Source organism: Scardinius erythrophthalmus, assembly GCF_964197995.2.
Source record: "Scardinius erythrophthalmus genome assembly, chromosome: 7".
Lineage (NCBI taxonomy): Eukaryota > Metazoa > Chordata > Actinopteri > Cypriniformes > Leuciscidae > Scardinius > Scardinius erythrophthalmus.
Genome location: NC_138227.1, coordinates 19,510,539 through 19,525,226, shown reverse-complemented (window position 1 = coordinate 19,525,226; position 14,688 = coordinate 19,510,539). Strand labels below are relative to the sequence as shown.

The window sequence follows — 14,688 nt, the reverse complement described above, 5'->3', positions numbered from 1 at the left end:
CGAGCTGCCAGGGCTGCAGCGCGGGTTGTCAGCTGAGGGCAGATGTTGATTGCTGTATCGAATAGAGGGGCTGTTTCGTTCTGGAAATGAGGATGAGTTCCCACTGTAATAGTGTGTGTGCTTATGCTGAATCAGATTCAGAGCTGACAGCCATGATATTGCCAAAATATTGAACACCAAAAGTGCCAAATTCTGCATAAGTTTTCGCCTCTCTCAATACCCTCGGTGGTGGGGTGGCTGTGCCTGTGGCAGGCCACCTCTGCCCTGCATGCGAGGCCAAGGCACTCTTATTGCACAAGGGTAGTTCTGAGCCGGGATTGAGTTGCGCTTGTCGACTGACCGTTCTCAAGTCGCAGCACAGGCCCTCGGTCAGATGATGTCCACCTTGGTGGTCCAAAAGCGCACCTGGCTGTCCTTGCAGAGGTGCGTGAGGTTGCAAAGTACGCTTTCTCGATGCTCCCATCTCACAAGGTGGCCTTTTCGGCAACACCGTTAAGAACAGCAGTTCTCTGCAGTCAGCAGCAGACTGAAGCTCCTCCTCCGACGTACCTCCTGAGTGTCTCGTGGGCCACCCCTTAGTCTACTCGTCGCCAAGGGTGTCATCCCCTGCAAAAAAAGCCTGCTCTACTGCACAGCCTGCTCTACTGTGTCCGCTGCAAGAGGTTGACACCGCCCATCTCAGCTGCTGTTTAAGTGGTCGGTGAAATAATCACTCCTGAGATGGGTGACCCGGAGATGGGTGGAGCTGCTCTCTCCCGGTGGAGTTATGCGAACACAGGGACCTCATTCTCAGGCACCTCAGCCAGTTGGGTCTTCAGGTCAACTGGGAAAAGAGCAATCTCGCCCCCGTGCAGAGGATCTCTTTTCTCGGTATGGAGTTGGATGTGGTCGCACACTGCGGGCAGGAGTGCCCTTGGAACAGGTGTCCAGGCATGCTGTGGTTTTCACAGATGCCTCTGCCACCGGCTGGGGTGCCACGTACAACGGCATGCAGTGTCAGGGGTGTGGACGGGCCCTCAGCTGCATTGGCACATCAACTGCCTCGAATTGCTAGCAGTACATCTTGCTCTGAGCCGCTTAAAGAGCCGCTTCTTGTTTTAGTCCCTGACCGAGGGAACACTCGGCATGGATGCACTGGCACACAGCTGGCCCCAGGGCCTCCGCAAATATGCGTTTCCCCTGGTGAGCCTACTTGCGCAGACACTGTGCAAAGTCAGGGAGGACGAGGAGCAGGTCCTTCTGGTGGCTCCCTATTGGCCCAACCGGACTTGGTTCCCAGAACTCATGCTCCTCGTGACAGCTCCTCGTGACAGTCCCTCCCTTGCCCATTCCTCTGAGGAAGGACCTTCTGACTCAGAGATGGGGCACCTTATGTCACCGCGTCCGGACCTCTGGAAACTCCATGTCTGGTCCCTGGACTGGACGCGGAGGTTCTAGGTAACTTAACCCCAGAGGTACTTAACACCATCTTTTCTGCACGGGCACCGTCCACGAGACATGCGTAAGCCTTGAAATGGAACCTGTCTCCCTCCACCCTCAAAGTACATGCTGCCGCTATTTCAGCATATCACGACCACATAGATGGCAAATCAGTAGGAAAGCACGACCTGGTCGCCAGGTTCCATAGGGGGGCGAGATGGTTAAACCCTCCTCGACCCCCCTCCATACCCTCTTGGGACCTTTCCCTGGTGCTTCGAGCAGTTCAGGATGCCCCCTTTGAGCCTTTGCAGTCAGCAGACTTAAAGCTTCTCTCTTCGAAGACTTTGCTGCTGATTGCATTGGCCTCTATCAAGAGGGTAGGGGACCTGCAAGCATTTTCGGTCGATGAATCATGCCTAGAGTTCGGGCCGGGTGACAACCATGTTGTACTGAGACCCCGGCCTGGCAATGTGCCCAAGGTTCCTACCACTCCCTTCAGAGACCAGGTAGTGAACCTGCAGGCGCTGCCCCTGGAGGCAGACCCAGCCCTGGCTTTCCTCTGTCCTGTTCGCGCCCTGCGTCTGTACGTGGACAGAACTCAAAGTCTCAGGACCTCAGACCAGCTCTTTGTCTGTTACGGAGGCCAGCAGAAGGGAAAGGCTGTCTCCAAGCAGAGGATGGCCCACTGGATAGTGGATACCATTGCCTTGGCTTACCAAGCACAAGGTGTGCCCTGCTCGCTCAGGTTGCATGGTCACTCCACGAGAGGCATTGCATCCTCCTGGGCGCTGGCACGTGGCTCCTCACTAACAGATATCTGTAGAGCTGCGGGCTGGGCGACACCTAACACGTTAGCTAGATTTTATAGCCTACGTGTAGAGCCGGTCTCCTCCCGTGTTCTCACCCTAAACGGGTAGAAGCACTGAGAGGCCCGGTTCTGTCGGCTTGCTGCACCCTACTGTGCACCCTTATTGCTCCAGAGTGAAAAACCTGTGAGTCCTCCAACACCCTCGGCCCGGACATGGCGGAGTGTCCGGTGCCAGGCCTTTATCTGTTGAATCCTTGAGAACCGGGTCTAGGCTGGGTTCCATATATGTGACCCTACGGGGTTCCCATATGTGTACCCTTCCACAGCTGCTCCTAATCGAAGCCTGTGTCTTTCCCTTGGGCTAAGTAACCCAGTATTCATATGCAGTACAACCTACGGGCTAGTCCATATGTATTTTTCCGTATAACTCCTTCGAAGAATGTGGCTTCCGGAGCATTCCCCTTCCATAGAAAGGGCACGCTTTCCCAGTGTTATCCAATAATCTCACTGTATGGGTTATCGCGGAACAACATTGACAGATACACTCTGTGTAAGCCCTCTCCTATTGTCCTTCCAGGCAAGAAGGGGTAGAGGCTTGCACAGGGCGCTGGATGGGGTGCAGCAGCTGTGGCGCTTTGGTAGGTATTCCTATTAGTTGGTCCGACGTACATCGAGAGTGATCGACTGATAGGGAACGTCTCGGTTACATATGGTAACCCTCGTTCCCCGAAGGAGGGAACGGAGATGTACGTCCCGTCGCCACATCTGCTGCGACCCGCCGGGGCAGCCAGCTCATCTGCTCGGCTCCTCAGCAAAAAACTGAAGTGCAATTGCACCTGCTACTCATTATATACCCACGCTGTGTGACAGTGCAGTAAACTATACGGCCATGTTTACGTTTACTTTCACTTTCACTTTTAACGGAAAGGGTGGAGTGAGTAATTAATGGCGGAAAGGGAAATGGAGGTGAGGCCTATTTAGTCAGGTGGAAGGAGGACACGTCTTCGGGGTATGTTTCGATTCGTGAGAAGGAGAGTGAAGTAAATGGTTACCATGTGGAGTGGAAGGCGGCGTTTGTTTGAACTGAGGCTTCCCGCGCACGCTGTCTGATGCGACGTGGAGTCTGGCGATTCCATAGCGACGCACCTTAAAGATCGGCTGTTGTTGGTGAGCGGTTCACTCTCAAACAAGTCCAAGGCGTTAAACTTCCTTCCTGGAGCCAGACGAGGTCCAACTACACTCTCCAGTTTGCGATTCTGTCCGCCAAAATTGTTTGGCGTGAATATGGACACACGAATCTGCCAGTGTTGACGCCCAGCTAGAGTGTGACCAGTATGACCTGGGATTTCCTTTATAGCGTTTGTGATTGTGTGAACACTGATTTGGAACTGAGAAATTTAACTGTTACGTTAAGAACTATATCTATCTATTTCTTTATTTACTGTTTGTTTGGTTGTTTTTTGTTTTTTTTCGAAATAAGTATTTTTTTTTAATAATGTTTATGGACATTATGCAATAAATTCCAACTTGTTTTGAAATACTTGTTTTTGTGTGTAATCAGTGGTTTTCTTTTGCTATCCTGGGTTGTTTGATTTTTGTCAGTTTTAGAAAACTGTCTGGCGCCCGAATTTGTCGTTAAAAAAATAATAATTTAAGTTTAGGGCAGCCACCACCACTGTTACAGCTGCGTGGCTGAACAGCTGATGCAAATGATTGCAAGCCAATGTGCATTGGCTCGTTTAGTTTCACTCGAAGTAGATTGGGCTCTCTAGCGAGATTCCTATTAGTCGGTCCGACGTACGTCTCCGTTCCCTCCTTCAGGGAACGAGGGTTACCATATGTAACCGAGACGTTATCTGCCATTGCCTCTCAAAATGACTAAATATCAGCCTATTAATCATCCCGGCCAATATTTCGGTCTATAGCGACAATGTACCCACTGTTCCAGTAGAAGATCATTTATGTTGAGTTTATGGCATCATATCTCTTAGTGAAAAATGACAATGCTCAGTAGAGCCATATTGTAGCACTGCATAATCATATGTGCTTCTGATATTGTGCGTCACCATAATCTATTTTCATTGCCATTTGGCCCACGCTGGAGCTCAGTGCATTTTGGTGTAAAAACGTATAATATGGCATTATGAGAATACATTAGAATGCAGCAATAACATGCTGATGTTTTGTAGTGTAACAGCGTTTCTGCCCAGCCTGGGTGCTTAAATATCTGAACATGGAGTTCATAGTAAAGCTTTTCTCAGACACTGCCACCTTAATGCATCTCAGACTTGTGTTTGCTCTTTCTGTGGAGTCAGAAAGAAATGAGAGGACTTCAGGGAGTGTAAAAGTGAAGTGTGAAGAAAGAGAGAGAAGGCAGTGACTTTCAGTATGTGTCATGTTATATTTATAGTCAATGACACACTTGCCTCTCATGTCAGTGTTGGGATTAGAAGGTAGCTTATGCACAGCACTGATGAAAAGCCAGTGAAAGAGGGATGGATGTGCCAGGGTTAATAAGGACATGATGGATGGAGGAAGAGAGAATGAAAGACTGATGTTAGCAGCACATCCATAGTAAGTAAAATGCTCATCCTAGATCTTTTTTATTTCATGAACATACTTTTTTTTTCACCATTTTAATTTTCCAGATGACTAATTGACTATATTCACACAAAAATAATATATTTGTATTTAATATTATTATGTTTTTTATAAATAAGAATATAATTAATACATTATATTAATATAATTATTTGTTTATTAATATATGTATAATAATAATGTTTACTTTTATTAATATTTTATTGTATTACTTTTTATTTAATTAGAATATATTTTATTAATACATTATTATATTATTTCATAATATTCAATATTGTAACGAGGTTTAGATGTTATGGGAAGAAGGAGGCGGGAACCGGCGAACATTCAACAATATTTAATAACAAAACACACAAATACAATAATAAAAGTAAAAGCCAGCAGCCCCTCACGGACGACTGCTGGCGACACAAACAGAAACAAAACATGAACTAAAACACAGGCCTGTCCTCTCTCGCTCTTCACTGTCGTCGCTCCTCCTTTATGCCTCCGCTCCTCCGTGAGAGATGCGAGACCGGTGCGTCTCACAGGTGTAGCTCATCACAATTACGCCACCGATCTCGCGCCGTCCTCCCACGGCCCTCGACCTCGTCCTGCTCGCCACATACCCCCATCGCCCCTCGCAGGCCGGGGGGTACCACCGAGGCTGCGCCTACTCCCCCTCCCCCCCTCCCCGGGGGGACCGATCACGGCGGCTGCGGTACCTGGGGGTATGGACAGACGAGGCGAGAGTACAGGAGACGGAAGCATGAGGAGCGACAGAGACGAGAGAGGGGAGAGAGGAAAAAAAAAAATTCTTGATCCGGTTCCCGGACACACTGCCGCTCGGTCCTCAACCAGCTGAGAGTCACTCGCGGTGCCATGCGATGGTACTGGACATTCGTTGGGGGACGGCTCGACGCCCTTCCGCCTCCTGGCGGCCGGCGGTGACTCCTCTCGAGGGCAGCCGGCAGCGAGTTTCCCGTTCCCTGCTCCGCCCCCATCATGGCCGACGGCAACAGGCTCCGGCCCACGGCGAACGGGAGCGACTCCTCCGCTCCCTCTTGACGGCAGCCACCCCTCCTCGATCCAGGAGCACGGTGTCGAGCTCTCTGTCCCACCAGATCTTCCATCGCTCCAGCACCATCGCCTCGGGCAGCAATCGGCGGCCGACGCTCCCTCGTGCTGCCCGACCTCCTCAGCACCGCGATTCCTCCCAGCAGCGAGGGCTCTCCGACAGCGTGTCCCTCCCTCTTCCCGGGTTTCGGCACCAGTGTAACGAGGTTTAGATGTTATGGGAAGGAGGCGGGAACCGGCGAACATTCAACAATATTTAATAACAAAACACACAAATACAATAATAAAAGTAAAAGCCAGCAGCCCCTCACGGACGACTGCTGGCGACACAAACAGAAACAAAACATGAACTAAAACACAGGCCTGTCCTCTCTCGCTCTTCACTGTCGTCGCTCCTCCTTTATGCCTCCGCTCCTCCGTGAGAGATGCGAGACCGGTGCGTCTCACAGGTGTAGCTCATCACAATTACGCCACCGATCTCGCGCCGTCCTCCCACGGCCCTCGACCTCGTCCTGCTCGCCACAAATATTATTACATTTTTTATTTAAAATGATTAAAGTTTAGTTAGTTTTATAAACAAATATAAATCGTGAAATCGAGTCTTCTTGACTTTTTGGTCCCTTCATAATTCCTTTACTTCCATTTGTTTTGTAGTTTGATGGATTTAACTATTAATATGATATTATATAATTTTTTATGTTTATTTTTATATTTTATTATTCATTTATTTGTTATTAATACAACATCTAAAATATTTTATATAATTTTAATAATAGTTAAAATAGTTAAAAAATAGTTATTTCCATATGTGTTATTTCCTTGTTTGATGGCTTTAACTATTATTCTAAAATATTAATAAAAAATCAAGTGTGAGTAGGTCCAAACTTCTGACTAGTAGTTTGATCAAAGCTCTGACAGTTCTGCAATCTCTTTCTAGAGTATTTTTTATTTTATAAAATTTATTATAATAATAATAAAAAAAAAAAAATTGTAATTCTATGTAGGGTTAAGAGTCTATATTATAAAATGCATTCTATATTTCAGAAGCCTCAATTTTCACAAAAAACATTCAGGCCAGAACTTCTCGACTGTCTCTTTTCAGTCAATAAAAGCGAGTAACTGTAGTATTAGGTTTTGAAGGCTATTTAAGAGAGATTTATGAGGATTCATTTGTTTGTGAGGTATTGTTGTACTGTCAGTGGAGAGAGACAGTCCTTCACCGGAGGCAGGGGCGTTTGTCATTTCTCCCACTGTATTAGAGCCGTACGTTACAGCGTGCCTCGCTTGTGAAGCGGGTATACGTGCCCACGGGCGGAGACGAACACATTGGCGCATTGATTATTCATATAAGCAGCTCAGTCTGACTGGTGAAATCCTGCTGGAGTTTATGTAATGTAGCCACATGCACAAGGAAGTCCTGCATTCCTCTAGAGGCCCTCTAATGTATTCGTCTGCATTTGTAGGTCACATGGAACAGCATGGATCTCACCTCGACTCAGAGTCTCTGCTCTGTGCATATCGCCAGTGGGGGAGATCTTTGCGCATCAGTAATGCAAGAAGCAATCTGGGAGATTTTTTTTGAGAGTATGAGAGTCATGTGACTTTGCCTCTTAGATGAGAAGCGTCGTGTTTGACTAGATCTCCCTTGATATTCGACTGCGCTCATATCGTATGCGTGTATCGAGCCGTCAGCTGTTGGCAGCACTGCCATGTTGTTTTCTCAAGATTCTCGCCGTTCCTCTGGCTTGTAGCTACAGTGTTTGATGCTGCAGTCAGCTGTCTTTAATTAAAGATCTCTCTCTGTTTCAGGCAGCAGTAGCGCTGCAGCAGGTGGGATGGCAGGAAGTGTATCCTATGGACTTCTATTCCAATCAGAGCCTGGGGGCTTGGACTCCTAATCACCCAGACAACCAACCAAAAAGACCTTCACGCAAACCCACCCAGGTGTGTGTGTGTGTGTGTGTGTGTGTGTGTGTGTGTGTGTGTGTGTGTGTGTGTGTGTGTGTGTGTGTGTGTGTGTGTGTGTGTGTGCGCGTGTGCGCGTGTGCGCGTGCGTGCGTGCGTGCGTGCGTGCGTGCGTGTGTGCGTGTGTGTGTGGTGAACATGATTTCACCAAGTACAACATGTTCCTGGATCAACATCTTTGTTGATCCTGGAACAACAACCCAAGCAACCAATTGGATTTGAGGGACAAGTTTACAGTTTAGGGATAACTTGTGGGTAGGGTTAGGTTTAGGGCCTAAACCTAACCCTACCCACAAGTTATCCCTAAAATCAGGGGAAGGGTTAGGACAAAATATTTTGATCCAGGAACATGTCTCACTTGGCAAAATCACAGTGACCGTGTGTGTGTGTGTGTGTGTGTGTGTTTGTTTGTGTGTGTGTGTCAGAAATTACTGTTATTTACAGTAGTATTAGAAATAAAATATTAAAACTATTTATTTTTAGAGTTGCATCTTTATTATTTTGTATGTAAAACATTTTTATTAATGTTTTACTATTTTATTATATTATTTTAATATTTTATTAATATAAAATAATATGATTTTGTAAAATTCAATATTGAAATTATATTTAAAATGATAAAAAAGTGTTAATTTTATAAATAAATATAAATAGTGAAATAACATCTCTTGACTTTTTGATCCCTATATAATTTTAGTTGCATTTATATCCTTGTTTAATGGCATTAATTATTATTATTATATATTTCTATTTTATTATTAATTTATTTGTATTAAAGTTACACTCTGTAACTTTTTTTGGTCAAAATTTACAACATTTAAATGAGCCAATACGTCATCAATCCTACTTCCAAAATAGGGCGGGATGGTTTTTACAGGAAATTGCGTACTCACGTCATTCACCCATGTGTCTTGTCATATCCATATAGGGTGTTTCTCAAATGGAAGGCTGCATTCTACCAAGACTGCGTCCTTTTTAGTCCTCCTCTTCAATTAAAAGCTAGAATGAGACTGTAACAAGGTTTGTTGTTATGGGAAGGAGGCGGCGGGAACCGGCGAATGTTCACAAACTTTTAATAATAAAACAAACACAAAATGAAAGTGAAGGTGGCAGCCCCTCACGGACGACACACATAATAAAAGATAAACAAAACACAACGTAAAATCCAGGCCTGGTCCTCTCTCGTCCTTCACTGTCGTCGCTCCTCCTTTTATGCTTTCAAAGCTCCTCTGTGAGAGATGTGAGACCGGTGCGTCGCGCAGGTGTCGCTCATTAGTAATCACGCTACTGGCCTCACGCCGTTCTCTCACAACCCTCAGCCTCAGGTCTAGAAAGAGCGCATGGCTACGTTACTCAGGCTCCCGCCCCCACGGTCACGGTACGAAAATACTATTAAAACCTAATTTTAGAAAAATACTTTTATTACAAATCTTTATATTAACTGGCTTTCTGTTAATGCAATTCAGTGAATGACAGCAGTCTGCGGTCTCCCAGTGGCTTACATTATAGGCAGTTTAGTGTTCATGATTAATTTACAGCAAAACAAAAGTTAACATCTATGCTTTCATGTCCGAAAACATTATTTTTGTCTAACATTTCATAATAAACTCAGACAAGCTCAATACCGACCTCTGGGGAAATCACCCTTTTGTAAAAAACAGCAAACAGAGGAGAGTCTGCTGGCAAAAAGAAAATGCAACAGAGCTTGTAATAAAACGAGAATCAACATTGGCTTGGCTTTTCAGAGATGGCAAGAACTGAGGGATTTGAAATGTAAAAGTGACAACAGGTGAGCAAGGTATTTTATTGAACAGATAAAGCTCTCTAACAGAGTTCAGTGTAAAGCGTTATCTATTGTGAAGGGTCATATTCATCCGCACAGTCACGCAGAGACAAAACACAACCAAAACAATGTTTTTCTGCAAAATGCAGTTTTGTTTTTTTAACCGTTACATTATATATTATATTAAAGTTATGTAGTCCTTTAATATATTTAAAATATTTAATCTGATTACAATTACAGTTAAAAGTAATTCAATTTAGTTCATTTTGTAAACAAATTAATATAAATATTCTGCCTATGTGTTAATTTTTTTTTTTTTTTTTTTTTTTTTTTTACTTTTTGTTCTGTACATAATTCCTTTACTTCGGTTTGTGTTATTTACTAGTTTGGTGGCTTTAACTATGTTAAGGGGTAACAGATTAGGACCCAAGGACCAGATGTTTGAAAGAAGACCAGGAGTCAGAATTATAATAAATTGAAGAAAAGTTTTACTGAAGATAGTTTGCAGTTTCATCAACAGAAGTCAGCTTCAAGACTCACACGGGAGTTCATAGGCCGCCTGTTCCTTACCAAGAAGACTTACACACACACTGACACACAGCTTTTCCAAGGTTGGATTTGGCCAGGCTCTAACTATAAACAGGAGAGTCGTCTCAAAACATCAATATAATGCGTTCTTTCTCTCAAGGAGAGCTACACTTTAGTCTAACTGGAAAGTAAGGCTTTAATAAAGAAATGGTCCCTTAAACTATTGGCTTCAATGACCCCTATATGTTTTAACACGTTGAAGACCTTTCTCAAACACAAAACAAGTCCATATTTCATTTCTGGAAGCCGGGTTAAATAAGCAAGCACTGTTACTGCATTCAGATATCAAATACAGACATTAAAGAATACATGAAAAGAACATTTCAGAAATCACACTGGTTACTTATATAACAAAGTAAAATCTCCAGAGAAGTCATTCAACTCATTTGATATTTAGAAGGAAACACATTAATACCTTGATTATAATCACTCATTACATATTAATTGAAGCAGCAGTGCATTCCAGTATACACCCCCTTCAACTATTATTCTAAAATATTAATAATAAAGAATTACTTCTGACTGGTAGTTTGGTCACCACTGACAGATTTTAATAAACGGTACACAATATTCAGAGTTTAATCTACATATGTAAGAAACAGAGTTTGAGAACTACAGTCTCTGACATTGATGTATGCTATAATGAATACGGTATTATATAACAGTGCCACCTAGTGATGAAGCACTAACAGAGTATCCAGGCATCTGTTTCTGCACTAAAACACACCATCAGAAGAGGATTATGGGAGTTGTTCTGTGTTATGTTTATCAAGCTTTGTATGGATCATCGTTGAAAAGCAGCAACGTGTTAAAAAAAAATGTTTCCTGTCTTACAATATTGAAGGGTCAGTGTTAATTGGACAGTTTAGCGTTCTGCTGGTTTGTTAATATGCTTCATGTCAGGAAAAGATTGTCACTGTTATTATTTTCTTTGTCAGACAATCTGATACAGTCCTTAAGCCAAGCGCACAAGACTGAAACTCAGGTTCATTTTGTTACAGTTGATGGTTTAAGTTTCTCATGCCTCACATAACTATTAACAGTGATCATTTCCATTGAAATATCATACTTGAGATAATTAAATATGTAAATAAAATTCAAAATTTTGGAGTCTTTTTAAAGTATCTTATGCTCATTAAGGCTGAATTTATTTGATCACAAATACAGTAAAATAATAAGATTCTGAAATATTATTACAATTTAAAATAAGTTTTCTATTATAATTCAATATTATATTGTAATTTATTCCTGTTACGCAAAGCTGAATTTTCAGCATATACTCCAGTCTCAAGTGTCACATGATCCTTCCGAAATCATTCTAATATGCTGATTTGGTGCTCAAGAAACATTTCTGATTGTTATCAATGTTGAAAACAGTTGTGCTGCTTAATTTTTTTGTTGAAACCAATATACATTTTTTTTTTTTTTTTTTTTTTTTCCAAAAAGCCTGTCTTGTCTGATACCTAAACTCTATTACCAGTCTTCTGTCAGCCTGAGAGTTTGACTTAGAAAGCCAGGGAAGAGCAGAAGCAGGAGACGAAGTGGTGATAATAAAAATATCAGTTTATTGAATAATCATAGTTGCATATGTTTTAATGCTCAGAATTTTTCTGGATGTTTTAATGCTCAAACCTAATGTTCAATGCACAGACTTGGTCTTACCAGTACAAATCCAGCAAGTGATATTGCTATTGAGGTCCTTCATTATTTAAAACTTGTGTTTTGCACGTTTCTGTGATGGATAGGTTTAGGATTTTTTTATCATAAAACTGTGAGATATATCATCGACTGTTTTAGATCATCGTGTGTGTGCGTGTTTTGCAAACTGACATAAGTAGTTTAAGACTCATCCTTCATCTTGTTTCTCACCGTTACGCAGAATCAACTTTAGTCAGAAAGGAGCAATATCTTGTAATTGCTGCACTTAGCGTGTGGTTTAATGTGTAAAGTGCACCAATACAACAGAAACAAGAATCGACCTTCTGTCTTGTTGTAGTTTGCTTGAGTTTAATAATCTCTCGTCCTCTTCCCACAGAAGACGGGTTCAGATGCCGGTCAGCAGGCGAGGAGCTGTGGCCGTGAGCAGAGCGCCTCCTGTGGCTGCCAGGCCGAATAAACACAGCCAGCCACAGGAGGAGACAAGCAAGCCAATCAGATCTCACTATGGACATCAAAGCTCTGTATCCACAACACACTTCATCAAATCTGCACTATGAGTGAAAGGCACAAAAACCAAGTGAGGGAGAGAATGAATGAGTCTATGTGAGAGGAACACACAAAAAATAAGAAAGGCTGTATGTGTCTGTCTGACATGTCGCTGGTGTGTGAGAGAGAGATAATCCGGTGAAAAAAGCGCTGACCCTGAATGCACAGTGTTTCGTCTTACGGAGTGTGGGTGGCTTTAGTTACACATAATCATCTTGTCTCTCACTTTGAAAGGAGCAGCCAGCCACTTTGCATTGGTGACCTTCATCCTTTCAAAATTACAGCGGGAAGTGAGAGCGCGTTCAGAATTATTCCTCTGCAAAGAAAGATAATACTCATTCTAAATTCTGACTCTGGCTTTTTTATTTCCTATTATGTTATGATGAGTGGTTCTCAAACTAAAAGGAGCTCTTTGAATGATTTTTACAGGATGCGTTCTAGTTGCACGCAAAATAAAATTAAATGTTTACAATTTGCTGTCAGACTTTGATTAACTGCTGTTACACGGATGCCAGTATATATTTTGTCTTTTGTAATCACTGAACAGTGAAACCTAGGATGGATCAGCGGTCAGCTCAAACACACGGAGCCAATTTCCCTAAAGCGGATTAGGCAAAGTCTTGGACGAACTTTCGCTGTCAGTAGTGATTATTCTTGGTGAAATCTTTTAGAGTCTGAGACCAAACCTGATCTGCGTCCAGGAAAGCAGTCATGTTCCTCTGAAGATGCTGACTCTAAGACTATCAGCACAGGCCTTTGTCAAACTAGTTTAACTCTTTAGTTGTCTACTCTTAGATTATTTTTAAATAAAAAGGAGCAAAAAACACTAAATGTGATTTTTTTTTTTGAGTGTTTGTTAAACATTTCCAGTAATAATTTTAAATATATATATATAAATATGTGTGTATATATGTATATGTATATATGTGTGTATATATATATATATATATATATATATATATATATATATATATATATATATATATATATATATATATATATATATATATATATAAATGTATATGTATGTATATATGTATATGTATGTGTATGTATGTATGTATGTATGTATATATATATATATATATATATATATATATATATATATATATATATATGTGTATGTGTGTGTATATGTATGTATGTATATATATATTTAATTATAATTATTACTAATATAATTAGGAGTAATTGTTATTTTTATTATTTTATTATTTTGAAAATAAATTATTAGTATTATTATTAATTAGTCCAACATTTTAAAATAAGAATTATGTTTTTTGGAGTATGTGTATGTATATAATAAAAATTATTTAGTAAGTTATTTCAACATTTACGGTATGATAATTATTATTGATATAATTAGGAATAATAATTTTTACTGGTTACTATTTTATAATAATAATAATAAGTATTATTAGTAGTAATATAAACTATATTATTAATTATAAACTAATTGTTCTTTATTTTACTATTTATTATTTTGAAAATAATAATTATTATGATTATTAAATTTGCCAATATCATTAATAAATGAGCATGCAAGGGCAGAGAATTGCATAGAGCATTGTGAATGAGATGATGTTCAATAGTCTGCAGTGATCTATGGAGTTTCTGCTGAGTTTGCAGCTGGACCTGGTCGTACATTATTGCCACTCTCTCTTATATAACTTCTGTATCCGTTTATTGATGTTACTGCATTTTAATTGATTGCTTGTATATTAAATAGAGGTGATCTTATTTCATCAGGTTAGGTATGCCTATGTATCAATGTCCACTAGGTGATGCTGTCTGCCTGATCATGCAGCAAAGTCTTACCTGAGAGTTCAGCCGTTGCTATTTGCTGTTGGTGATTGATTTACTGCTTTATTTTGCATGGCAGTGTACGAGAACGCATGCTTTAGTTATTGGTGTGGCAATTATTTCCAGATGTGATGTGGATGTCGGTGTTTGCCTCTGTCTCTCCTCCACACACTCACACATTTCTGTGGCTGTACTAGGCATTCATTTCCTTTTTCATGGGAAGGGCACGAAAATTGACAGGAAGAGCCGAGAGATGCTCGAATTTCTCTCCGTCTCTGCCAATGCATGCATGCTGAGCTCATGAGGAGTAGCAAAAGTTCATCACGAACCTCATGATGTTTGCCATATGTGAATCTGTTCCTCAGAAGACGAGACTTCTTGAGTTAATTTGCACCGATTGTCTACTTTTGTCATTTCAGCATTGTTAAAATGTTGAATTATTTTAGTTTTTTTCTTCTTT

General features: G+C 41.6%; 1 protein-coding gene across 1 annotated transcript in view; it reads left to right on the top strand.

Moving 5' to 3' along the window:
- Positions 1 to 13,243, top strand: part of dph1 (diphthamide biosynthesis 1) — a 114,409-nt gene extending 101,166 nt beyond the window's left edge. The window contains exons 11-12 of the mRNA XM_081371277.1: positions 7,694 to 7,828; positions 12,256 to 13,243. Coding sequence (XP_081227403.1) covers positions 7,694 to 7,828; positions 12,256 to 12,336 — 216 coding nt within the window. The 3' untranslated portion in view covers positions 12,337 to 13,243. The remainder of the gene's footprint in view (positions 1 to 7,693; positions 7,829 to 12,255) is intronic.
- The last annotated feature ends 1,445 nt before the right edge of the window (positions 13,244 to 14,688 follow it).